This window comes from Lampetra fluviatilis, chromosome 1, assembly GCF_964198595.1.
Source record: "Lampetra fluviatilis chromosome 1, kcLamFluv1.1, whole genome shotgun sequence".
Lineage (NCBI taxonomy): Eukaryota > Metazoa > Chordata > Hyperoartia > Petromyzontiformes > Petromyzontidae > Lampetra > Lampetra fluviatilis.
The window spans coordinates 30,641,496-30,668,473 of NC_136275.1; the positions used below are offsets into that span (position 1 = coordinate 30,641,496).

Sequence of the window (26,978 nt, forward strand, 5' to 3'; positions counted from 1 at the left end):
ATTTGCTGCAGGCTTGCACTCTTTCGGTTCTTAATCGTAAAAACAATGTAAGTTAATAAATACATAGAGGGTTTGATGAAACAAAGTGGGTGTGCTTACGTGCCCGTGCTTAATTTGTTTCGATGATTTACCTAATAAACAAGGGCATCTCGCACCGGTAAAAAATTAACCCGTAAAAACAAAGTTTTTCACTATAAATCCTTTATATGCGTGGCGGCTAGAGTCCTCTCGTCCTCTGGCTTGAGATGGCTGCCACCTATGGGTCAGATGATTGCCTGCCACCATTAAGCAATTGGTAATTAAATATAAAAAAACATTTTCCTAAAAAGTATAAAGTTATGGAAACAAATGTTCACGAAAATAAATTGTCACGCACAACGAGTCTGTGTGCAAAATGTCAGCTCGATTGGATCACGGTAAGTGGGTTAAAAAACGACCGAAAGATTTGCACGGTCGTAAGCGCGCAAGCAAGCAAGCAAGTGAACTTAATATAAAGGATTTTTTTAAAATGCGTGCACCCCAGGTTAAGAATCGCTGATTTAAAGTCCGACCTGGAATATCCCTCCTCTTCGTCTCGAAAGCAAATAGTCCGTGAGTATATTAATTATAATTAATTATAAGTATATTAATTCTAATTAAATATAATTTATATATTATAATAATCTTCTTAAGAGCATTACGTAAAATCCACCACGAATTTAAGTTTACTTCGTACGAGTCTTAGGGTTCCATCTGTCTCACTCAAGGACGACTGTTTCATAATTTCGAATCAAACTTTGTTTTATGCGTTCTCTGCTCTCCCGTCGTGGGCTGTAACGGCTCAATCATTCATGCTTCTTGTTTTTTATGTACATGCATGTTGAACTTCTTTCACATCGTACGTTGCCAACCGTGCAAATCGGAGGTGCGGGGTATGGACAACTAAACTCAAAACGTTCTCAAGAAATGCGTTTCCAAATTAGATTGGAAAGTGCATAGCTCCAGTGGCTTCCTAATATCTGAAGGTGCGTTCCAGACGGCCGCAGAAGAGCATCCGAAAGCACTGCGCGATGCGGTGATGGTCTTTGTTCGATGGCCAGCCAAAAGCCTTTTCGAGGAATTTCTCACTTTTCCCAAAGCATTTTAATTCCATGTATTCTCACCCTTTTGTTCATACTTCTCCGTCTCTTTGTAACCACAAGTCATGGACGGTAAGGTGGAAATCTGGCAAATCGACTGATACTATTTGTAATTACCAGCGAAAGGGCACGTACTCAAATTGTACATGTAGTATGTTTACTCTCCAATCCACCAGTGTGCTGTAGTACTGTAATGACTTATTGGCACGTTTGGTTTACGTGACAAACCTTGCTAATTGGGTGGCGGATTCAACGACACATTTATATTTAAGCGCTCGAACCCACACAAAAAGAAAACCTTTAGAGATTTTGGGGGGAAAGGTTTGAAAGAAAACAAGATATTTCTTAAACCACAAGGCATATTCACCTACTTATTGTGGTGCTCTATGCCACATCTACAAACATTTTGTATCCCGACTACATGATTTGTAATATTTAAATGCTGCGCTTAATGTTCGTGTGGTCGACAAAACATGAAACTTTCCGTTTGCGTCCCATTCAATTGTGACATTTTAATTGTACAAATACATTCCCCGTAGACGGCATCAACTTTCAAATAAAACAATGCAAAGTGCATTTCCGTCCAAATCAGTACCTGATCCAGTTATGGAAATTCTACGCTCCTATGGACGTGACAAGTTTATCCAAATAACTGCCGGATAACAGCATACGAGCACTTGGGAAATTCTATCAGATGTAATTTTATCCCTCGTGACAAAATATGGATATCAGTCTGGTTAAGAATATTTTTTTACAGAGGGCGTTAGTCTAAATTATTCATGGTGTGGCGTGAACAAAGATCCCGGATTAGAATCATGCCAGCCAGCCAGCCAAGATGAACGCACATTGTTTTAAGTGCAACGCGTTCACGGTCTTTGTCTGGTGACTTTACAAAATTATCATTCGATTGTGCTCTTAATGCAGCACTCGGGTTCTGAGAACAAAGAAAATTGGGTTTGCCAAATGCCACGATCGAGGCCTAATGGAAGACGGTCAACATCTTCTGTACGTACGCTGGTGTTCTGCCGCTTCTCAACGTTGAATTCTGAATTTAATATTTTTTTATCTCTAAAAGGAACACCTGAAAAACATAAATTGCGTAAAAAGTTTTAAAAGTAATAAAATACCTTCCTCTTCAGATGCTTATCACGCAATACCTCCCCTTAGAACGATTAATGTTTTTGCTTTTTACAAATTTGGCAATTAAAGAGCAGTATTTGACGATGCTGGACATGCGATTGGTGTGCATTACTCCACTCGGGGTTGGGGGGGGGGTCTCAATTACAAGTAAATCGATCCACCGAAGTCACGCAAAACTCACAACACACGGCACTTAAATATTGACATGAGATTCAAGTACTTTATTAAAACTTATTTTCAACATTATTTCGGTCTGTGTTGTTTACTACAAGTTCACAAAAAGCCTTGTAATAAGCAAAAAAGACGACAAAAAAACAGGGCCTTAGGATATACGTTGAGCTTACAAATCCTGAAGACTGTTAACAGCGCGTATTTGCAAAATTTGGCAGCCGAGCATGCAAACACCACATTCGGCTAAAAATGAAACAAAACAAAAAAAAGTGCCACGCCAAAAACTTTGCTGCCACTCACTGAGCCGAGCCACAGTGGGGGTGGTTGCCACTTGACCTCCTCGTGCACCGGTTGACACCCACCAACCCTCGATGCTGCCCGTGCCTCCCGGCATGCAGCGACGGGGCCAACCCCTTATTCTTCCTCCTCCGTCGGCGGCTAATAAAGGAGGGAGCAGCAGCACCACAGCCATAACCACCACAGAACCAGCAATCCTTGGGCCGGGGAGGAGTCGATGATGAGCCGATGAGGATGAGAGACAACGGGAGGAAGGGAAAAAAATGGTTCTCGGGCATATTTTTGTTTTGTAACTTGGAATAACAAGAGTTTATTTTTTTTCAGATTTGGGGTAGGAGGTGGGGGGGAGGCAGGAGGGGAGATAAGAGGCTGTGAAATTTAAATCTAAATCCATGTATGCATGAAATATGCTCGCGTTGATAGGAGCTGAAAAACATCATTTTTAGGTCAACCATATAACTATACCAAAAGAAATGGGTGGCGATAATAATGCTGATGTGTTTATATTAATTGGATAAAACAATACTCGGGTTCATAACGAGCAGCAGCATTTTGCCAACGAAATCTACCATTTTCCTATTTCCGATGATCAGGTTGTGCATTTGCTATTTTTTTTCCAAGGAACATCTATAACAATTGCGAATTTACAAATTGTCCGTGCACACAAATGTCAACTCCGGGTCCTTCCAATTTCCACACCAGGGGACAGCAGCCACAGAAGCCGTGTCCAAACCTCCGAAAACAAACCCTCACAACTTTAACTATTCAGTGAAGAGCAGACCATGGCTATTTCATCACCGTTCGCCACAGCAACGTTAATGGGCAACAGTCGAAACGTGTTTTAAGGCCTTGCAACAACCTTGGCGCTAAGGTTAAATAATCCTTTCGTGCCTAGTGGTTATACACGAGGTGTGCAACTCAAGGAGGTTGTAGGTTGAGTGGTGAGTGTAGAATGGTTTAAGGCTTCCCAACGCTCAGGTTCAAGCAATTTGGCGTGTTTAAAGGCTACCCCCCCCGCCCCCTCCACCCCTCAAAGCTGCTCAACAACAAAGTGTCGCCAACACAGGATTCACGAAAGCCATCTTTTTTTGCAAACGTACGGTCATTCATACCCCCACTGGTCATTAAAAGGACACGATTTTTTTTTTCTAAAATAAACTCTAAAAAAATGTATTCCACTAAGACAAGTCGAAATAGCAGTGTTTTAAAATTCATAGAATTTTAGGCCATATATGCCTTCTTGGGAGTATTATCAGCCACTTTAACTTTCTAACTATCCTGAAAGGTAAAAGGCTCAGCCCTACCATTCCGTGCTCACACCACTGCTGGTGAAAGGGCCTCTCTCTGCAAGAGGGCGCTGCAGGGGGGTATATTGATCTCCTCTTCCACACTGGCCCGGAAATCTTGCAATAATTAATCTATGGGACCCCTTTTTGCCGGTATCAAGATGAAAACAAAAGGTAGAGGCTTTACCCTTTCCAGCAATACTATCGGGTCTTATGCTATCCCATAGATATAACTGCTCAACCTGAGCTATTAATAACGCTTTGATGAGTTGCATTGTCTTTGTGCTGGTCACGTTTTGCTGTTCTATCGTCAAACACCGGTGAGACAAGGCCAATAAAGGAGGCTGTCTCTGGTGTAGGCCGATCAGTTTCAAGGACAATGCATAACATTATCATCAAAGCATGTTTTGTTTGCATGTTTTACCACACGCATACGTGGTGAATGCAGACTTGAAGCCTTGCAATAGGTGTATAGTTGGCGTTTTAACATCTTAACACCTCCTGTTTTATCCCTGCAAAGGGGAAAGCCTATTTTTGTTCATCTTGTAAAGAAGTTCAAGTACCCATACTTTACCACATCACACATGACAATGCCAATCAACTGTGGTGCACCCAGATATCTAATTGTATATTGACACAGCGCCTTCACTCAAGGTGCTTGACACAGCATAGACAACTGTGGCGGAATATAACGATTTACATGGCAGGAGCGTGCTGCAAGGATTGAGCAATGAGTGACAGCAGAGACAGAGGGCTACTTGGGCATCACGAAAGGGTAGGGGAGGGATGGGAAGGAGTGGAGGGGGCAAGGGGAGGGAAGAGAAGGAATGAGAAATAAAGAGGTGAGGCTTAAGAGAGGAATGGGAAGTGGTTAAGGAGGGGGACCCGCTTAATGTACAATGGAAGTTGATGGCAGTGGAGGCGTGCAAGTAAAGAGGACTGAACACGGGATTGAGCATGGGGAGGAGGAACAGATAGAGAGAAGATTGGGAATTAAGAGGGCGAGAAGACAGGAGATGAGAGAGGAGAGATGATCAGGTGGGTGGCAAGGCCATGGAGAGATTTAAAGATTCAGCTATTTCAAAAGACTGCGGTGTATTGAACAGGAAGCCCATGGAGTTGAAGGAGGAGGCAAAGTGGTGATAATTAATTGGGAGATTGAAAATAACCCACGAGGAAGAATTGTTTTTATTTATTGGGAGAGTAGTGATGGCAGAAGCAGGGTGACCAAGAAGAACGGAATTCCAGATGGGTAGAGAGCAGAGCATGAACTAGGAGGGTCTGCAGAAAATATGAACATCCTGATGATTGAGATAAACTGAGATTGAGATTAGTTGCTGGGTAGCCAGAGGGAAGGGGAAGATTTAATCAACTTGCTAATTCTCAACCGCCATGCCCGGAGATCGAACCGGCGACCTCTGGATTGCAGGGTCCAGTGTGTGCTGACCATTAACACCCCTGCGGCAGAGTCCCTGCTCGTTCTCACTAAAAGCTTCATCTGCTGATGTTCCCAAGACAAAATAACGTAATTAATTCTGTCACATCGTCTCCACGTTTTGACTTCTGTTTAAAGTCATTGTCTGCGTAACACACAACTTCCATCATCCTCTTCTTCGCTGTGCAGCATATATGGCCTAACAAAGCCTTTAAATGCCTTCTGACGCATGCTTCATTTCAAAATGGATTAAACCTTCAAAGAATATCTTTTTTTCACTGAATAGTACACATCACAAAAAACGCCGTCCAAACGTTGTTTTCTTTGTTAACAAAACGAAATGTTTTCATAGGTGCATAAGTCCAACCCGAGTTGTGACGGTTGAGTAGCTATTAAACAGATATTCTATATTTTACGCAATGATAGCATTAATGTTGCCAAACAGAATGGAAAAAAAATACATGTAGTCTTTTGATACCGCTCATAAGACCATATTCTCTAAGGTCACTTCTATCCATGTTAAGTCCACTTAGTAACATGGAGATTAATCATTTGTTTAGATTATAACAGCCTGTTTTGAGTGCTTAGAATGTATTCCTTTAGAGAACTAGCTGAGCTTGTGCAATTAGAACACTAACCAAATATCCTTCCCCAAACAGTCCAATTTTCCAGATGCATTTGCCCAATAAACTTTATTTTACACTCTGTTTACACATATACTCACAAGTATACGGTTCCAGTCCAGTTAGTATTTTTTTTGCTGTCGTTTTTTTCCTCTCAAATCTTAAGAATTAAACGGGAAGGGTGTGCAAGACTTGGATCCAAGCGCTCTGTGGCCGTTGCCATCGTAGTCGGAGGATGACGAGGAGGTGGACGAGGAGGAGGAAGTAAGGGGGCAGCGTCGTCACCCCCCCACCCAAGGCCTCCTCATATGAGGCGGCTGCGTTTGTGCGTCGGCGAGTCCGTGATCACGTCGGGGCACTGCGACGTGGCCGAGCGCTTGCGCGCGCTGGCCGCCATCGCCGCCGCCGTCGTCGTGGTGGTGGTGCCCCCCTCCAGGTGCAAGGCCATCTCCTCCGAGATGAACGTGTTGAGGTCCATGTCGTGCAGGCTGGAGCGGCGGCGCGACGGGCCCGAGCCACCGGCCGCGTGCGTGGGCGAGCCCGGGTTGCCCGAGCGCATGCTGATGCTCGCCATCGCTCCGCTCAGGCCTGTGCTTGCCAAACGCGCACGAAAAAGCGCACGCCAACGCGCACGCCAACGAGCGCGCACACGCCCCCCACACGGGGGCGCAAACACGCACGCACGCGCATCCGGGGTGAGAGTTACTATTTAAATAGATCAAACCCACAACCTCCTCCATACCAGGCAAGGTAGTTCATTAACATCTCACATGGAGCCGCACGTTCATGACAAGCGTCACACTCTGGGAATCTCGAGCTGTCTCCATAGCCGGCACACGACCTGTTCTTACACTTTTTTGTGACATGGATAGACTGGTACTTGCCATAGGAATGTGGAGTAGCCATAACTTGCTTAGGACCACGGATGGAGATGGTCACTGCCCAATGCTTGTTTGAGCATTGGAAGCACTCAGACTTTTAGCGCATTTAGTATCTACATTGAACTGTATGTACGTAGAACTTATTTCGCACCGTTCGTAGCCAACCGTGTTAATCAGAGGTACAGGAGAAGGATAAACGAAACATAAAAAGCAGTTCTAAAGAAATTAATTCTTAATTTAGATTAAAAATGCATAGCTCCATTGGCTTCCTAATATCGGAGGAGCGTTACAGATGGCCGCGGAAGCGCATCTGAAAGCGCGCAATGCGGAGACCGTCTTTGTTCGATGACTAGCCAAAAGCCACTGCTGCAGGGATGACCAAAGTTTGCATGATGGTTTATGCTTCTTGACGAGATCAGCGAGGTATTATTGTTCATTTGTGGCGAGCACTTTATGTGCAATTAGTGCGACCTGAAATGGTTTACTCCCATGCCCACACAGCGTGTTCTACAACGGGGAAACTCAGAACACTTTACATGTGGATAAGCGGCTTGCATCTAAGCTGGACCCACAAAGTAATCAAAGTAGAAGTCAGAAAAAAGGATGCATATAAAAGAAGACCTGATGTAGGCAGTGATGAAAAGGAAACTGGTACTGTCTGGACACATGTGTAGGATGGACAACAGGAAAAGTGAAAGTGTCTTGTTTGGAAAAAAATTGACGGAACCGGAGAGGAAGACCGAACAGAGAATGGCTTGATGACGACGACATAAGAGATTCGTTCCAAAAAGATGTGGAAACAAATGCCGAAATGTGCAGTGATGATGATGATGGAAGCAACTTGCATGAAATCTCTCAAACAATGTTTCTTTGTTTATTTTACCAGGTAAAATATCCAGTATGGGTGGGTCAGCAGGACGGTATTTTCAGCGTGGAGACGAGGCCGCATGGCTAATCGTCTGTCAAACACGTATGCCAACTTTGCATCTTGTTCTCATGCGACTTGGCGCCCTCTGCTGGACGTACCATGTCCTGTATGTCAAACTAAACTCAAACTATATAAGGGGATCTTCTTTGCCACCATCAACAGATGAAAAATAACCACACAAACTGCCAACATAAACTACTCTGGTAATATATACATTACCAGAGCATGTTTTGTATGCACGTTCACCACAAGTATGTGTGGTTAATGCAGACTTGATTCCCTGCAAAAGGTTTCCATTTGGTGTTTGAACATCTGAACACCTGTTTTATTGACAGAAAGGCTAAAACCCATTCTTATTCTTTCTACTCAAACAATTTTTTATTTCACCAAGTAAGGCCCACTGAGCTGTATAGCTTTTTGTCAGAAGCAACATGGCCACAAATGATAGCTAAACGCGGAAAATTATAGTAGCAGTCGAATACTCGAAACGCACATTTTTCTACATGTGGAAGGCAAAAAGCAGAGGACCCCGAGAAAAATCGATGCGACCAGGAGGAGAACATACAAACTCCAAATATACAGCGGGCATCAGGGTCAAGAACAAACCCACAACCTGCTGTATACCAGGCGAGGTAGTTCACATCTCACCACCGTGGCGTATGAGGAGTGGGGTTGCCTGCAATTGCCACAAAGGGTCGCTGTTGTATTTGTGGGGGTGTGACAATGACACCCTTGGAATGTCCTGGCAGTGCCCACTTTAACAGCATTGCCTTGGACACCAGTGGGAATTTTTGAATCGGACCTGAATTGCTTTTTTTTACTTTGCAGGGGGAACTCGGTGACAACGCCTTCTATTTTGGCAGTGTTGTTGTCGTTGCGAGTTCCTGTTTACAACTGCTGCTTGTCCTTCCTCTTGGCAAGTGTGTGAATAGGTCCCTACAACATCTGAACACTCAGGGCTGCTGCTCTACAATACAGTAGTCCCTCGGTTGACGTTTTTAATCCATTCCATGTACACTTCTGTTAATCAAAATAAGTATTAATCGAATGCACTAAAAGTTTAAAGGAAGAAAAAAATATCACCGAGTCTGCAAGAGAGCCGTTTCCACAGCCAAAACAGAAATCAGTGTAAACAAAGCCAGTGGAGGACTAAATGCTCATAAATGGGCGTTGCTGATTGGCTGAAGACATGGCTCAATCCCACTTAAGAGCGCTCGGATTGGCCAAAATTAGCGCCTGCGTGCATAACGTTAACATGACCGTGAATCAACATTTTTACATTAGTCAAAACCATGGGGATCCTATGGAAGGTGAAACGTTAAACGCAAAAACCGTTAAGCGAGGGACCTACTGTATATGCCGGCCTGACCAGAATGACCCAAGCCCTCCGCTGGTGTTTGTGTGCCCAACCCTACAGCTCAGTTGTAAAATCAGTAAGTCTAGTAATCGTTTTACTTCTGCAAATATTGTTCCGTTCACCGTAATTTTTGTTACATAACAAATTTAGTGTTTTGATTTTGCTGTGTGTCATTGATGGACTTCCTTGTAATACATACCTGTTGCAATACGGACCGAATTTCCTTAGTGCATGTATTGCAACTAAGAACTCAAACAGCCAGCTTGTTGGATGGTATCACTAAAGGTGTGTTTCAGTGTATTGACATTATGGTCAATATGTACTTTGTCCCTAGACTGTCCAGCTATTTTTTTAAAATATAAAACGAGCATTTTGTTGTCACGTGACCCTCATTGTCCGTACACAGGGACCATTCTTTGTTAAGCAGGTAATTTATTTGAATGCTTCAAGCGAGCAAGAATGTCACAATGCAAGGATTTGTGCAGGTGGGAAATTTTTTACGTGACTTTCACAAGAATCTGCTATACATGTATAAATAAATCTAACATCCAAAAACAACTTTTTTAACCATCGCTTGAGACTCCTTGCGGCTCTCGTAAATAAACAAGGAAACATGAATATACTGTATACTGTTTTTAATTGGATACCTATCCAATTCGGACCATAACGTGCAACGTACTTATTGGAAATCCATCTGGTTGGTGCAACGGAAAGAAGTTCTTGCTTTACAATTGGAAGGTTTAGATTTCAAGTAATGATCAGGGAATGAGCCAGACCATCATCACCTTATGGGATGAATATAAAATGTGTACCACTTTGTGTAAAGCCAACCAGCGGGTTTGTCCCATGGTGAGACTAGTCCTCGACATAGAAACATCTTGTCGCTATGACGAGATGTTAAAGGCCCTTGCCAGGTACGAAGGAGGTTGTGGGTTCGTTTCTGACCCCGATGCCTGTATATTTTGAGTTTGCATATTCTCCCCGTGGTCAGGTGGATTTTTATCGAGGTCGTTCGGTTTTTCCCTCCACATTTAGAATCAACATGCATTTAGAGCATTTGCCTGCTATAAATTTCCACGTCATAAGCCACTTCATTGAGCTTTCATTTGGGGAAGGTCGCTTCTGAAAAAGAGCTAGAAAGTTCAGTGGGCCTTACCTCATAAAATAGAAAGTTTAATAGTATAGCATAAGAATTGATAATATACTACACTATGGGATGCTGCTGTCATCCTCCCAGCCAAGATGGAGTGGCTACGTACACACACGGTAATGCCGTCAGGTGCCATGCATTGTTCTACGAGTGTGTGTTGTGGCGAGGTGTGTCGGGAACCAGTGTAGTGGTGAGCGCACTGCACTAGGAACCGGCAACCAGAGTTCAATTCACGCTCGCAGCCAACAAATGGTGACAAATATCTGACCTGGACCTGGGCCTCCTTTACATTGACCTAGCCTTAAATGAGTACCTGGTGCTGTGTGTAAAAACATCACCAGTGGGGAGACAAAGGTGGCCAAGCATGATGCAAGCCGCAACACCACCTCGTGTGCCCCGTGCCAGCCTTAAAAGATGCATGCTAGAGAGGCACTTAAACTAAACAAAATTATTTTTTATTTTACCAGGCAAGGCCCACTGAGCTGTATAGCTCTTTTTCAGAAGCGACCCGGCCACACATGATAACTCAACGAAGTGGCTGATCACGTGGACATTTATATAAGCCAAATACTCCAAACGCACGTTTCAAAATGTGGAGGGAAAACTGGAGGACTCGGAGAAAAATCCACGCCACGAAGGGGAGAAAAAATACAGGTGTTCATGTTGTTGTCGGGAAGCATGCGTGTTTGTGTAGTCACATGTTTACGTGTGAAGAAGGGAGCATGTGTGTTTGTGTATATTTATGTGTATATGGAGAGGGGAGCGTGTGTGTGTTTTGTGTGTCGTTTGTAGGTAGTGTGTGTGATAACTGGGGAACGTATGGATTTGTTAGACGGTGTATGTGTGATAAGGATGTGTTTGAAAGTGTGCGTGATAACTGGAGAACTTATGGAATTGTTAGATGGTGTATGTGTCAGGAGTGGTGCGTCTCGTGTGCGAGGCCCTCTCCTCACCGTGCAGGGCGATGGCCTCGCGGAAGGGCTGCAGGTCAGTATCGTCGGTGGGGCTGGGCTCCGTGGGGGTGACGCGGGGGGAGGCCGGGATGCCCGAGAGGCGCGCGGGAGCGCGACAGCCGCCGCGGGACGGCGGAGGTGGCGGCGACTTCCCGCACAGGAAGCTGATGAGGTCCTCGCGCCGGATGGTGCGCCGCCGCTTCTTGGCCCAGGCAAGAACGTCGCGCGTCCGCCGCTGCAGCCCCATCTGCGCGCCGTGTTCGTAGCTCCTCCGGTGCGTCTCTGCGCCGTCTATCCGCGGCGGGGAGGGGAGGGAGGTGGGGGGGGTGGGGTGGGGGGGGTGGGAGAGCCGCGTGCACGCGGTGCGGGGGCCACCCGAAAACGGAGATGGGCGCGAGTTTTTACAATATTCGCTCGATGCTCCGCACGCGGCGACGCTCTAGCAACGACGACACCGAGAGGTTTCCAGGCGGCGATTCCACGCTCTCACGACGACGATGACACACCCAGAGGTTCCCACACGGCGTGACGATGCGAGCAGCAGGCCCCTGACGCGCCAACGCAAAGCTTTCTTACATTCGCGATCTAAACGACAGTCGCAATGCCTAAGAATAAACTAACTAAATGCACTCACGCGTGCCTGAAAGAGACATCGCTCAAACTATCAATTTATTTATGTAAACATTAAAAAAAGCTATTAATCGCATTATTTCTAGGAGTTTATATATATATAATGCTGGATTCATAAGAAGCAATTATCATGTTTATCACAATTCACAATCACACATGGATAAATGCACGTAAAAAAAACGTTATTTATGCCAAATAATGCGCAAAAGTTACCTTCAGGCCAATGCAATTTTGACGGAACAATCCAGAACACAGGGACAGACGACACAAAGACGGCAACACAAACAAGCATCGATGTTTACATCGATCCACCACCGACACTTGTCCAACCACGTAGGATCCGCTGTTAGATGCCCAAGTAATACTACGAAGCGGGAAGCACGTGTACCCAAGCACTCAAAACATACAAACGCTAATGCAAATTAATCTACATTTGAACACGTGTCAACACGAATGCTGCGTGATTGAATTTGTGCGCTAAGTGCCACCATGAGATACAATCAATTGAATAGATTATCGGCCTCTTAGGCTTTGCACCAATTTTGCAGTGACAACTATGCAATTGCACAACAGTCTGGAACGTCTGTACAGAATTACCCAAGCATTCTGCCCGGCTAAAAATTGGGCATTGCTTTCAAGGGTATGCCGACTGAATGCTGGGGTAAGAAAAAAAAATACAAATATATGTTAATTTATGACCCTCAACTGAATGCTGGAAAACAAATTACTGTTCCTTCTTACTGTTAAATTTGAGGTTATCCCTGTATACACTACAACAGATCGTTAAAGAGTAGTTGGCTGCTATAAATTTCCACGTGATAAGCCACTTCGTTGAGCTATCATTTGTGGCCAGGTCGCATCTGAAAAAAAGCTATAGAGCTCAGTGGGGCCTTACCTGATAAAATAAAAATTAGTTTATAGTTTAGTCATCTTAAGAATCTCTTGTAAAAGACCGGCATTACTGCCGGTCTTTTACAAGATATTGACGATTTGGGCATGACAAAAACAGGGCATGCTGAAAATAACGTCTTTGTTGCTTGTCAAAGGCAAAACTTTGCCACTTCACGTTTACAGCATTCCAAGATGCGTTTCCTACTTTTCTCTTTATTCCCGCGCATTGGTGCTGAACAAAAGACCGTTCCCACAGATAATGCGGTTAGAAATTATGCAATCACAGAATGTCCCAAACAAACAAGGAATGCTGCCGGTCGCTTTAATCCCCTCCACTGTTGTCACCGGGCTAGGCGCAGAGAATCCACTAGCAGTGTGCGGAGGTGAGCAAAGCAATTTAAATGTACAAGGAGACACGCCGGACAAAGAAAAGGGTAGCCGTCTACAACATTATGCACTGCATTGGTGGAGTGAGAGTAATTTCGGATCGTAAACGAATAAAAATCTAATTGGTTTAACACATAGTAGTAGTAGGCTTTCTTGACCAATATCCATAATAAAGTTTTGTTTGGCTTAGATTGCGTAAATATAAATGTGTTGCTAAACCCGCCACACCGCCCGACAGCCAATTCGTAAAGTGTTTCATGTAAACAAAACATGCCAATTAGTTACTCATACAGCACTGGTACGTTGGAGAGTAATTTGTTGTAGTGGGTTTACTCTCCCACACACCGGTGTGCTGACGTTTTATTATGCACGGAGTTGCTTCACCCACCGAAAATAAAAACCACGTAGGACCTTTAAGCTGATTAAACTCGTGACACAATATTACCAATGTAATACAGGTTTCAACTGAGAGTCATCGGGCAGGGTGTGACCGCTGAAATAAATGTTGCTTGTTTTCCTGAAATGAACAGGCAAGAGCCCTGCATGGACACTGTGGGTCAATTGAGCACATTGCACAGCAACGTACGTGTAATTCAATCGAGCGAGCCCGAGACTGTATTAGCACCAAATAATACAATTAACATTAAAGTCCATCTGGTTAATGGGGCCTTCCAGACCTATGTTTCCCATCGTCATCACGTGGACATGTTGCCCTTTCCCGTGTTGCAGGTGCAGCCAGGGAAAGAGAAAGTCTGGGTGACTGCACGGGGCCACAGTGTCTGTGCCAACTATGCAATGGACACGGATTCAATCCAAACCGGTTCTTTACACAAGCGATACATTAATCAAAGCACGCGAGTAAGAGCCGATTGTGTACGTGTATACAACTGGGTCGAAAAAACCCTGCAGCAACATAGCAGAAAAAATATTCTTAAATCCATGGAGTTTCGATTGTTACGAGTCAATGAAATGGCAGCCTGACAAGGTTAGTCCGAGTAATTCCTCGAAGGCAATACTGAACTTTCAGCTCAGAAAATTGCAGATGTTCGCATTCCTCTAAAACCTTTATATTACAACTAGCGGAAGTACCCGGCTTTGCCCGGGTGAAAAATATATTTCTTAAAAACCTTACATATATATACACAGATACTAAGGTATTGTCAAAGTCCGGTGGGCTGTTTGTACATTTCTCCACCAACAAATATATAAGAGGCTTTCACAAGTCCAAAAAGTTGTAGAAAGTGTGAGGTAAATAGTTGATATCAAAAGGTTTCCGAAAATTGCGGTCTCCCCCCCCCCCTCAAAAAATATCTTTACCCCTCGTAGGTATATATACTAACAACACCTTACATACAACAGAGGAAGTGGTATCTATTGACTCTGTAGTAGTATCTACTGACTGTACAGTAGTATCAACTGAGCCAGTAGTAGCTACTGACTGTGTAGTAGTATTTAGTGACTGTAATAACTACTGACCATAGTAGTATTTACTGGGCCTACAGTAGTATCTACCGACTATATACTCGTAACGACTAACTGTATAGTATCTGCTGACTCTATAGTTGTATCCACTGACTATAGTAGTAACTACAAAATCTATAGCAGTATCTACTCACTCTATAATAGTATCTACTGACTCTAGTAGCTACTCACCGTGGTAGTATGTACTGACTGTATAGTAGTATATACTGACTGTAGCAGTATTGACTGACTGTAGCGGTATATACTGACTGTTTTAGTATTTACTATAGCGGTATCTACCAACTCGATAGCAGTATCTACTATCGCTACAGCAGTGTATACCGACTGAGGTCGTACCTGCTATCACTACAGCAGTGCATACTGCTGTGTTGGTACCTGTTATGATGGCAGCAGTGCATATTGTGGTGGAACCTGCTATGATTACAGCAGTGCATACTGCTGTGGTGGTATCTGCTATGATGAGAGGAGTACATATTGTGGTGGTGGTACCTGGTATGATAACAGCAGTGCATATTGACTGTACTCATCATTCACCCTCACCATTCACCACTCACAACTCACCCTTACCACTCATCCTCACCACTCCCACTCACTATTCACCATTCACCCTCACAACTCACCACTTACCAACCTCCCTCACCAATCTCCCTCACCACTCACCCTCACCACTCACCCTCACCACTCACCCTCACCACTCACCAATCACCACTCACCCTCACCACTCACTCGCACCACTAACCCTCACCACTAACCCTCACCACTCTCACTCACCACTATCCCTCACCACTCACCACTCACTCTCACCATTCACTCTCACCATTCACCCTCACCATTCACCCTCACCACTCACAACCACCACTCACCCTCACCACTCAACTTCACCCTCACTACTCACCATTCATCCTCACCAATCACCACTGACCAATCACCACTCACCACTCTCCACTAACCCTCACCACTCAACCTCACCACTCACCCTCAAAACTAACCACTCTCTCACCACTCACCACTCAGCACTCACCCTCACCACTCACCCTCACCACTCACCACTCACCCATCACCACTCACAACCGCCACTCACCCTCACCACTCATCCTCACAACAACCACTCACCCTCACCACTCACCCTGACCACTCACCACTCATCCTCACCAATCACACCCTCACCAATCACCACTCACCCGCACTGCTCACCCTCACCACTCACGCTCACCCTCACCACTCACCCCTCACTAATCACCACTCATAACCGCCACTCACCCTCACCACTCACCCTCACACACCCTCACCACTCACCCTCACTACTCACCACTCATCCTCACCAATCACACCCTCAACAATCACCACTCACCCTCACAACTCACCCTCACCACTCACTCTCACCACTCACCACTCACCCTCACAACAACCACTCACCCTCACCGCTCAGCACTCACCCTCACTACTCACCCTCACCACTCACCACTAATCCTCACCAATCACACCCTCACCAATCACCACTCACCCTCACCACTTGCCACTCACCCTCACCACTCACCCTCACCACTCACCCTCACCATTCACCCTCACCACTCTCCCTCACCACTCTCCCTCACCACTCACGCTCACCACTCACGCTCACCACTCACCCCTCACCCTCAACACTCACCACTCACCCCTCATCCTCACCAATCACACCCTCAACAATCACCACTCACCCTCAACACTCACCCTCACCACTAACCCTCACCACTAACCCTCACCACTAATCCTCAACACTCACCCTCACCACTCACTAATCACCTCTCACAACCGTCACTCACCCTCACCACTCACTCTTACCACTCACCCTCATCACTCACCCTCACAACAACCACTCACCCTCACTACTCATCCTCACCAATCGCACCCTCACCAATCACCACTCACCCTCACTGCTCACCCTCACCGCTCACCGCTCAACCTCACCCTCACCACTCACGCTCACCCTCACCACTCACCTCTCACTAATCACCACTCACAACTGCCACTCACTCTCCCCACGCACCCTCACCACTCACCCTCACCAATCACCACTCACCCTCACCACTCACCACTCACCCTCACCACTCACCCTCACCAATCACCACTCACCCTCACCACTCACCCTCACCACTCACCCTCACCATTCACCCTCACCACTTTCCCTCACCACTCTCCCTCACCACTCACCAGTCACGCTCACCACTCACCCTCACTTCTCACCACTCACCCTCACTCACCCTCACCGCTCACCACTCACCCACACTCACCCTCACCGCTCACCACTCACCCACACTCACCCTCACCGCTCACCACTCACCCACACTCACCCTCACCACTTTCCCTCACCACTCTCCCTCACCACTCTCCCTCACCACTCACCCTCACCACTCACCAGTCACGCTCACCACTCACCACTCACCACTCACCACTCACCACTCACCACTCACCACTCACCCTCACCCTCACCACTCTCCCTCACCACTCTCCCTCACCACTCTCCCTCACCACTCTCCCTCACCACTCTCCCTCACCACTCTCCCTCACCACTCTCCCTCACCACTCTCCCTCACCACTCTCCCTCACCACTCTCCCTCACCACTCTCCCTCACCACTCTCCCTCACCACTCTCCCTCACCACTCTCCCTCACCACTCTCCCTCACCACTCTCCCTCACCACTCTCCCTCACCACTCTCCCTCACCACTCTCCCTCACCACTCTCCCTCACCACTCTCCCTCACCACTCTCCCTCACCACTCTCCCTCACCACTCTCCCTCACCACTCTCCCTCACCACTCTCCCTCACCACTCTCCCTCACCACTCTCCCTCACCACTCTCCCTCACCACTCTCCCTCACCACTCTCCCTCACCACTCTCCCTCACCAATCTCCCTCACCAATCTCCCTCACCACTCTCCCTCACCACTCTCCCTCACCAGTCACGCTCACCACTCACCACTCACGCTCACCACTCACCCTCACTACTCACCTTAACCACTCACCACTCACCCTCAACACTCACCCTCACCGCTCACCACTCACCCTCACCACTCACCCTGACCACTCACCACTCATCCTCACCAATCACATCCTCACCAATCACACCCTCACCAATCACCACTCACCCTCACTGCTCACCCTCACCGCTCACCCTAACCACTCACGCTCACCCTCACCACTCACCCCTCACTAATCACCACTCACAACCGCCACTCACCCTCACCACTCACCCTCACCACTTTCCCTCACCACTCTCCCTCACCACTCTCCCTCACCACTCACCCTCACCACTCACCAGTCACGCTCACCACTCACCACTCACCACTCACCACTCACCACTCACCACTCACCCTGACCACTCACCCTCACCCTCACCACTCTCCCTCACCACTCTCCCTCACCACTCTCCCTCACCACTCTCCCTCACCACTCTCCCTCACCACTCTCCCTCACCACTCTCCCTCACCACTCTCCCTCACCACTCTCCCTCACCACTCTCCCTCACCACTCTCCCTCACCACTCTCCCTCACCACTCTCCCTCACCACTCTCCCTCACCACTCTCCCTCACCACTCTCCCTCACCACTCTCCCTCACCACTCTCCCTCACCACTCTCCCTCACCACTCTCCCTCACCACTCTCCCTCACCACTCTCCCTCACCACTCTCCCTCACCACTCTCCCTCACCACTCTCCCTCACCACTCTCCCTCACCACTCTCCCTCACCACTCTCCCTCACCACTCTCCCTCACCACTCTCCCTCACCACTCTCCCTCACCACTCTCCCTCACCACTCTCCCTCACCACTCTCCCTCACCAATCTCCCTCACCAATCTCCCTCACCACTCTCCCTCACCACTCTCCCTCACCAGTCACGCTCACCACTCACCACTCACGCTCACCACTCACCCTCACTACTCACCTTAACCACTCACCACTCACCCTCAACACTCACCCTCACCGCTCACCACTCACCCTCACCACTCACCCTGACCACTCACCACTCATCCTCACCAATCACATCCTCACCAATCACACCCTCACCAATCACCACTCACCCTCACTGCTCACCCTCACCGCTCACCCTAACCACTCACGCTCACCCTCACCACTCACCCCTCACTAATCACCACTCACAACCGCCACTCACCCTCACCACTCACCCTCACCACTCACCCCTCATCCTCACCAATCACACACTCAACAATCACCACTCACCCTCACCACTCACGCTCAACACCCACCCTCACCACTCATGCTCACCACTAACCCTCACCACTCACCCCTCACTAATCACCACTAACAACCGCCACTCACCCTCACCACTCTCCCACACCACCATCACCACTCTCCCACACCACCATCACCACTCTCCCACACCACCACCACCACTCTCCCACACCACCACCACCACTCTCCCACACCACCACCACCACTCTCCCACACCACCACCACCACTCTCCCACACCACCACCACCACTCTCCCACACCACCACCACCACTCTCCCACACCACCACCACCACTCTCCCACACCACCACCACCACTCTCCCACACCACCACCACCACTCTCCCACACCACCACCACCACTCTCCCACACCACCACCACCACTCTCCCACACCACCACCACCACTCTCCCACACCACCACCACCACCACTCTCCCACACCACCACCACCACCACTCTCCCACACCACCACCACCACTCTCCCACACCACCACCACCACTCTCCCACACCACCACCACCACTCTCCCACACCACCACCACCACTCTCTCACACCACCACCACCACTCTCCCACACCACCACCACCACTCTCCCACACCACCACCACCACTCTCCCACACCACCACCACCACTCTCCCACACCACCACCACCACTCTCCCACACCACCACCACCACTCTCCCACACCACCACCACCACCACTCTCCCACACCACCACCACCACTCTCCCACACCACCACCACCACCACTCTCCCACACCACCACCACTCTCCCACACCACCACCACCACCACTCTCCCACACCACCACCACCACCACTCTCCCACACCACCACCACCACCACTCTCCCACACCACCACCACTCTCCCACACCACCACCACCACCACTCTCCCACACCACCACCACCACCACCACTCTCCCACACCACCACCACCACCACTCTCCCACACCACCACCACCACTCTCCCACACCACCACCACCACTCTCCCACACCACCACCACCACTCTCCCACACCACCACCACCACTCTCCCACACCACCACCACCACTCTCCCACACCACCACCACCACTCTCCCACACCACCACCACCACCACCACTCTCCCACACCACCACCACCACTCTCCCACACCACCACCACTCTCCCACACCACCACCACTCTCCCCCTCACCACTCTCCCCCTCACCACATGTTAAGGGCGATCCTAAAGGAATCTACAACCTTCGATGATTCCTTTGCGCGATTCAAAGAATCGATTCCTGGCGCATAGGAGGTTTCCATTTTTAATTACAGAGTTTTATTATCATTCGTATGTTATGTTTTAAAGTTTTCAGGAGTTTTTAATTATATTTTAGTCCCGGTCAACGCCGGATATTTCCCATTCGTAGCAGTTTATATCAACTCTATAACCAACTAATATTAAACGGAAATAAGGCGATTCTAAATGAATCTACAACCTTCGATTCCTTTTCGCGATTCAGAGAATCGATTATTGGCGCGGTCGGGTTTAGAGTTTTAATTACACAGTTGTATTTTCATTGGGATGTTATGTTTGAAAGTTTTCAGAAGATTTTAAATGTATTTTTTCCCCGGGCAACGCTGGGTATATCGAGTTTATACCACAAAGTCGACGCCTGACAGAGTTGCGTGTCGAGGCCTAGTACCGTGCAGAGCCTCCGGCCTCGCCTAGATTGCCCATCCGGCTGAGGCTGGGTGCTGGGGCCGTTAACCCCCCCCCCCGCGCTACAATAATACTGTCTAATCGCTATAATTGTATTACCTACCGACCCTATAATAGTAATTGCACACATTGGGGTGGGGGGGGATTGAAGAGGACGTGAAACTTTGATGAATTTACCTCAGAATCGCGTGTTAATGCGTGCGCATATTTTTAATGGTAATTCAAAATGGCGTCCACCCCGCAGCGAACGCGTTGCTATCCGTTGCCAGGGGCAACCGCCGTGGTCCGCGCCGGCCGGCAAGAGTAAATAAATAAATAAAGCGTTAAATAAATAAATAGAAATCGCACTAAATCGATAATCGGTCCGATTTAAAGTTTAGAGACGAAAAATCGGAAATGCCTAAGTTTACCGCGGGGCCGGGGGCGTGCCCACCTGCAAAATTTAATCTCGCCGAACCCCACGGTCCGAGAGCTAAATCCCCCGGTAGGGAGCGTACGCAGACGGACGGACAGACAAAAAATGAATTATATAGGTTAGATTAATCAGGCAAGGGTAAATGTGTTGTTTACTGGTCTGAAGTGGCCATATCCATTGTGGAGCAGATTGCAAAAATTTTGTTTTAAAAGGAAAAAGATTTCCAAGGAATGATTGACGCAACAAACATCTCGCAGCACTTTCACGACTTCCCAATATCAGGCTCCCGTGGACATTACCAAGACATTGCCAGTAGGTCAAGGTTGGCCAAGACAGGGAGCGATGGCGGCAAGTTATAAAATCGCACACACAACGTCAACAAATCAAGACGAGCCATCATCCTACACACACACAAAACGATGCACGTTATGTGCGCAATAATCAATTTTAATTTATTCCATGCAACAATGCATGCCTAACAACAACTTTGTGCATCCAGGGCAAAAGAAAACGCCTGTTTCAAAGTCGTTTCTCTCACTTAGTTTAATCGTTCATTTACATTACATTGTGTGTGTGTGGGTACATGTTTACTGTGAGCTTTGAGTGTGATCAATGAGCACGGCAGTTAAATCAGCTCTCAGCAGCAGCACTGTGACTGGTACGCTGCCGTGACGATGACGCTCACGCTGGGAGCCAGACTCGCCGCGTCAGTGGATATCAGCTGCAGAAGCGGCATGCGCCGGGGTAGTTTAAACACGGTGGAGATGGCAGCACGTGAGAAACGATGAGAGGAGGGGGGGGGCTCTCGTCAGGGGTGACTCAACAGTTACCCGTCCACGGCAGGAGTCAAACAGCCGCTCTGCCGTGGAACTATCTTGCTTTGGTAAGTAAATAAACACCCGCTTGCTTTGGTCGAGTCTTCCATTATCGCTGAATGCCACGAACCTTAGGGGTGATTACAATGTGGTGGCTTTTGAGTCTGAGGGTCTCATCCTACAGAGTAAGAACCCAAAATTGTGCACCCAGGGCCTCAAAATCCAGAACCTTAACCAACCCTTTCCCCGTTCTAACCCTTTAAAGCTTTAGGATGGTGTTGTTATTGACAAGTGTTGAGAGCTGTTTAATTAAAACTAAAATTATTATTTTATGAAGTAAAGCCCATTGAGCTATACATCCCTTTTTCAGAAGCGACCCGGCCACAAATGATAGCTGAACGAAGTGGCTTATCATGTGGAAAAGTATAGCAGCCAAATACTCTAAGCGCGTGATATTGATTTTAAATGTGGAGGGGAAAACCAGAGGAGCGGAGAAAATTCCGCACAACCACGGGGAGAGAGATGTGCAAAATACAAATATTACAGGTGTCAGGGGGTTGGGGATCGAACCCATGAGCTCCTGTATACCAGGCGAGGGAGTTAACATCTCGCGACCGTGGCGCCCAAATTAGCTCTTAGGCATAACAAAAAGTAGGCCATCAGCCACCAATAAGTCACATCCGAGCCACACACAATACATCCCGACAGAGGTGCTGCTAGGTCAGAGTGAAGCTCATAATGTCCAGCACAGGAGATGTGGGATTGGTTTGCCACTGTGAGCCTCAAGCAATGAACCTCCATTATCCTAAGGGTTCCTACTGACACCTACTAAACATTAGGGAACAAACACGTACATATGTATACATGTTGAAATTCTTTCACACCGTACATAGCCAACCATGCTCATCGGAGGTGCGGGGAAGGACAAAACACAAAAAGCAGCCACCTCTAATAAAGCAACAAATGATCCTCATGGCGGTACCCCGGGGTACCAAATAACACAAAATGGCCGAGGCAATTAAATATTTTATTTCTGGGACACTATTTTGTCCAGGGGTGTACTTAACTCCGCGACTGGGGTACCAATCAATCCGAAATCAGTGCTCCTCCGCGATGTCGAAACGCCAAACATTAGCATAAAAAACTCCGTTATAAAAAAATGCAACTTTGAATAGTGCATCGTGTACAGCTCGTCGAGACGAGTCGATTGCCGCATCGCCGACCATCAACAGACTAAAAATTACGACATCACTGACATTGTGCGAGAGGCGGGGTACTATGGTACCCCGGGGTACCGCCATACGGTTTAATTGCACAAAATTATAGAACGATTGCCCTATGTCAATGCACTGCTGGATAACAGCCTCCCGATTCCATATCAGCCGTCGGGGTTGTTTGACCATACTTGACCGCGCGCATCATCAGTGCAGGTTGACGAAGGAGAATATAATTATATCCGTCGCCTGATGAGGCTGGTTATAATTACCGGCAAAACGTCACAGTACATGAACTGTAAATGTTGTGGGTTTACTCTCCAACACATCGGTGTGCTGAACTAGTAACCAACTGGCATATTTTGTTCACGTGATGAACCTTACTGTGTCAGGGAGTGGCGGGATATTGGTCGCGAAAACTGACTTAGGTGGGGGGTAGGATGCCCAGGAATGGTTCAGAGGTCACTCGCTTAACCATTACACACTCAATGTTCCTAAACATTACGTAAAAGTAAACTCGAGGCAAAATATTACAGTCAATGTATTCAATCACAAAGTATCATGATCACTGCATGATGCATATTGGTAAATTAAATATCCGATTCACAACAAATGGCTTGCGTAAATACAGATTCAGTAAAACCGTCCGATCTAGTTAAATTACTATGTTTCTTGGAATGTTTACATCTTGGTTATGCTGCACCAAATTTACTTTTGTAAACAGTACCTTTGAAACCCACTAAAAAACATCGGAGAAGCATCTCTTAATGGAAAAATGTAATAATTTTGTACGAGCCACACATGTGCAGAGCAAGCGTCATTTATTCTAAAGTATATTTATAATCGACAAAATGTTGCTTGTGAAATAAATTCAGTTAAATTAAACTTGAGCTGCCTTCCAGACCAGCCAAACGACCACCACCGTTAAATAAGTACAGAACGAATCAAATGGCATTCATTGCAACCGTCGGTATATATATACATACACATACGGTTGCAGGTTGAACTTCTTTCGCATCGTACGTAGACAGTCGTGCTAATCGGAGGTACGGGGGAAATACAACCAACTAAACAAAAAAAGCAATTCTAAAGAAATGAATTATCAATTTAGACTTAAAATGCATAGCTCCAATGGATTTCTAATATCGGAAGAGCGCTCCAGACAGCCGCAGAAGCGTATCTGAAAGAGCGCGATACAGTGACCGTCTTAGTTCGATGGTTAAGCAAAAGCCACTCTCCGAGGATGACCGGAGTCTGCGTGATGGTTTATGCTCCTTGACGAGATCAGCAAGGTATCATGGTTCATATGATCCTTATGGCGGTACCCCGGGGTAACAAATCATACAAAATGGCCGAGGCAATTAAATATTTTATTTCTGGGACACTTTTTCTTTCAGGGGTGTACTTAATTCCGCGACTGGGGTACCAATCAATCCAAAATAAGTGCTACTCCGCCATGTGGAAACTCAGCGAGGACGATTGCGCTGAAACCCTGACCGCTCGTACGTACCATCGTGCATCGTGTGCAGCTCGTCGAGATGAGTCGAATGCCGCATCGCCGGCCATCAACAGACTAAAAATGACTGCATCACGGACATTGTGCGAGAGCCGGGGTACTATGGTACCCCGGGGTACCGCCATAAGGTTCATATGTTGCAAGCACTTTGTGTGCAATTGAGTGGGACCTTATAATGAATTCGTTCAGCAACCGGAAAACAATGCAGCTCTGTGAGCACCGTACAGACATGGTCGGATCTTGCAGTACCCATCATGACACGTGCCAACGAGTTAAGTACACGCTGCAACTTTTGTCAGGCATCCCGTAGAGGCGCAAGTTGCAATAATCGTACAGAGTATGATCCATGCTACACGAACTTCCTCGCCATCCTCACCTCAATCCACACACATCCATCATCTCCATCTCGGTCCAACAGACCAACTTTCCTACGTGCATAATCGGCAGGGTTTCCCTGTTCCATCCCTCTGATGGTTATCTCCAATTGCAAAGTGAATTTGCTGCATGTCAACTTTGCTTTGCTCAATTACCGTGGGCCCAACTTCGTGACCTTCTTTATGAAGTTTAGTGTTCCCTCATTATTTGCGAGGGATACATTCTGAAGATGCTCGTGAATAGCAAATTTAGCAGATAATGATATTTGCTTACTAAAACATATATTTTATTTTTTAAAATATTTTATTCCACATCCCCCCTGACATCGTACATTGCAACATACTGACGTTCTGGATTGGCATTACCAGGGGCATCGTTGGTATCACAAAAAACTATTTTATTAATGAATTACAGTGGTACCCCGGAGATCGAACTTAATTTGTTCCAGAAGGCCATTCGAACACCGATTTGTTCGAGCAGCGAATTAATTTTCCCCATAAGAATTAATGTAAATGACATTAATTGTTTCCAGACACAAGAAATATCTCATTATAAAGCATTTTTACATGAAGTTTACAGTAATTACATGCATAAAATAATAAAAAAATAAATGGAATAAATTAATAAATATATGGAATAAATGAAATAAGTGAACATTGAACTTCACTTTACATGTAGTAAGGAGAGTTGATGGCTTGAGTGGAAGGTGGTGAGGAAGAGGAGGTGGTAAAACCTTTGTCTGGCCAAGCGTCATGCACGCTGGCCATACGCGTCTCGGCCGTACGGATTCTTTCAAGTCGCGATTGCCCGTTCGACCTCCGAATTTCGTTCAGTTTCCGGGGCAAAAATTTTTGGAAATATAATTCGAACACCGATTTCTTCGAGTTCTGGTGCGTTCGATCTCCGAGGTTCTACTGTACTAAAATAAAGACAAACAAGTTTTTAACTACATTTAAATTATCTCACCACTTTATCTTACCACATACATACATAGTACATTATCTCATCACTTTATTTCTCTCTCTCTCATCTCTCTCAATTCAGTAGTCGTCTAGCTGCATAGGCGATTCGCGGCCAGCCAAAATCGCACATGGCAAGTTCGTGAAAAACAAGGGAATACTGTATTCTAACACTTCCTGTAGTTAATTGACATTGGACATTAGAATGATTATTGTGCGCTGAAGAATCAATATAAATCGATATATAGTAGATATAGGAGCAGAGGGATTTACTTACTGGTCTCTGAGCAAGTATTGTGGGGATCTGTGCATTCAATACACCAGCCGATCTCACCCGGGGGCACGTGGACCCCTGAGGGTACACGTGGAAATGTCCCAGGGGGTATGCGAGGTGATTTATTAATGTGTGAAATTATGTCATACACTAGTCATTTTGGTGAGTAATCATGTAGGAATCTACCAATATAAAATAACGATTAAATATGAATCCATATGTACCCTCGAACGATATAAATACCTTTCTAAACTCGTTGGTCGTAAACAATGCGGTTTCCAAGAGTAACCTGCAAGCACGAACAAATGACATCACGCATGCAGAGGGTCTGTTGACTTTGTTTTCATTTGCCTGCAGTTATGAGCCAGTTAGAATACCTCACAAAATGAACAAAGAACCCTGAGAAAGATAATGGGGGCGGCCTTGCATCTCAAATATTCACCAACAACCATGGGATTATAAATGCACCCCAAATCCAGCTCTCCGACACGGGAAGTAATGCTTATATATTTTACATGTGCACAGTACAAAAAAAGGCAGAAGATCCCTCGTATAGCCTTAACAGACTGTTGGACGAGTGTTGTTAGCGAGTAGCACCTATTAAGGCTGGCACGGAACACGAGGGGGTGAGTGGACAGTGTAGCGGTTAGCGCACTGCGCTATGAATCCAGGGGAGATCCGAGTTCGATTGCTGCTCACTGGGCCTCCCCTAGGTTGGCTCAAATGATTCCCTGGTGTAGTGTGTAAACATCGCCACGAGGGAGAGAAAGC

At 46.7% G+C, this 26,978-nt stretch overlaps 1 protein-coding gene across 1 annotated transcript in view; it reads right to left on the reverse strand.

Moving 5' to 3' along the window:
- Positions 1-2,021: 2,021 nt before the first annotated feature.
- LOC144934544 (HUWE1-associated protein modifying stress responses-like) overlaps positions 2,022-26,978 on the reverse strand; it is a 37,321-nt gene continuing 12,364 nt past the window's right edge. The window contains exons 3-4 of the mRNA XM_078860451.1: positions 11,340-11,630; positions 2,022-6,658 (exon numbers count right to left, since the gene is read on the reverse strand). Of these exons, the coding sequence (XP_078716577.1) occupies positions 6,375-6,658; positions 11,340-11,630 (575 nt within the window). The 3' untranslated portion in view covers positions 2,022-6,374. The remainder of the gene's footprint in view (positions 6,659-11,339; positions 11,631-26,978) is intronic.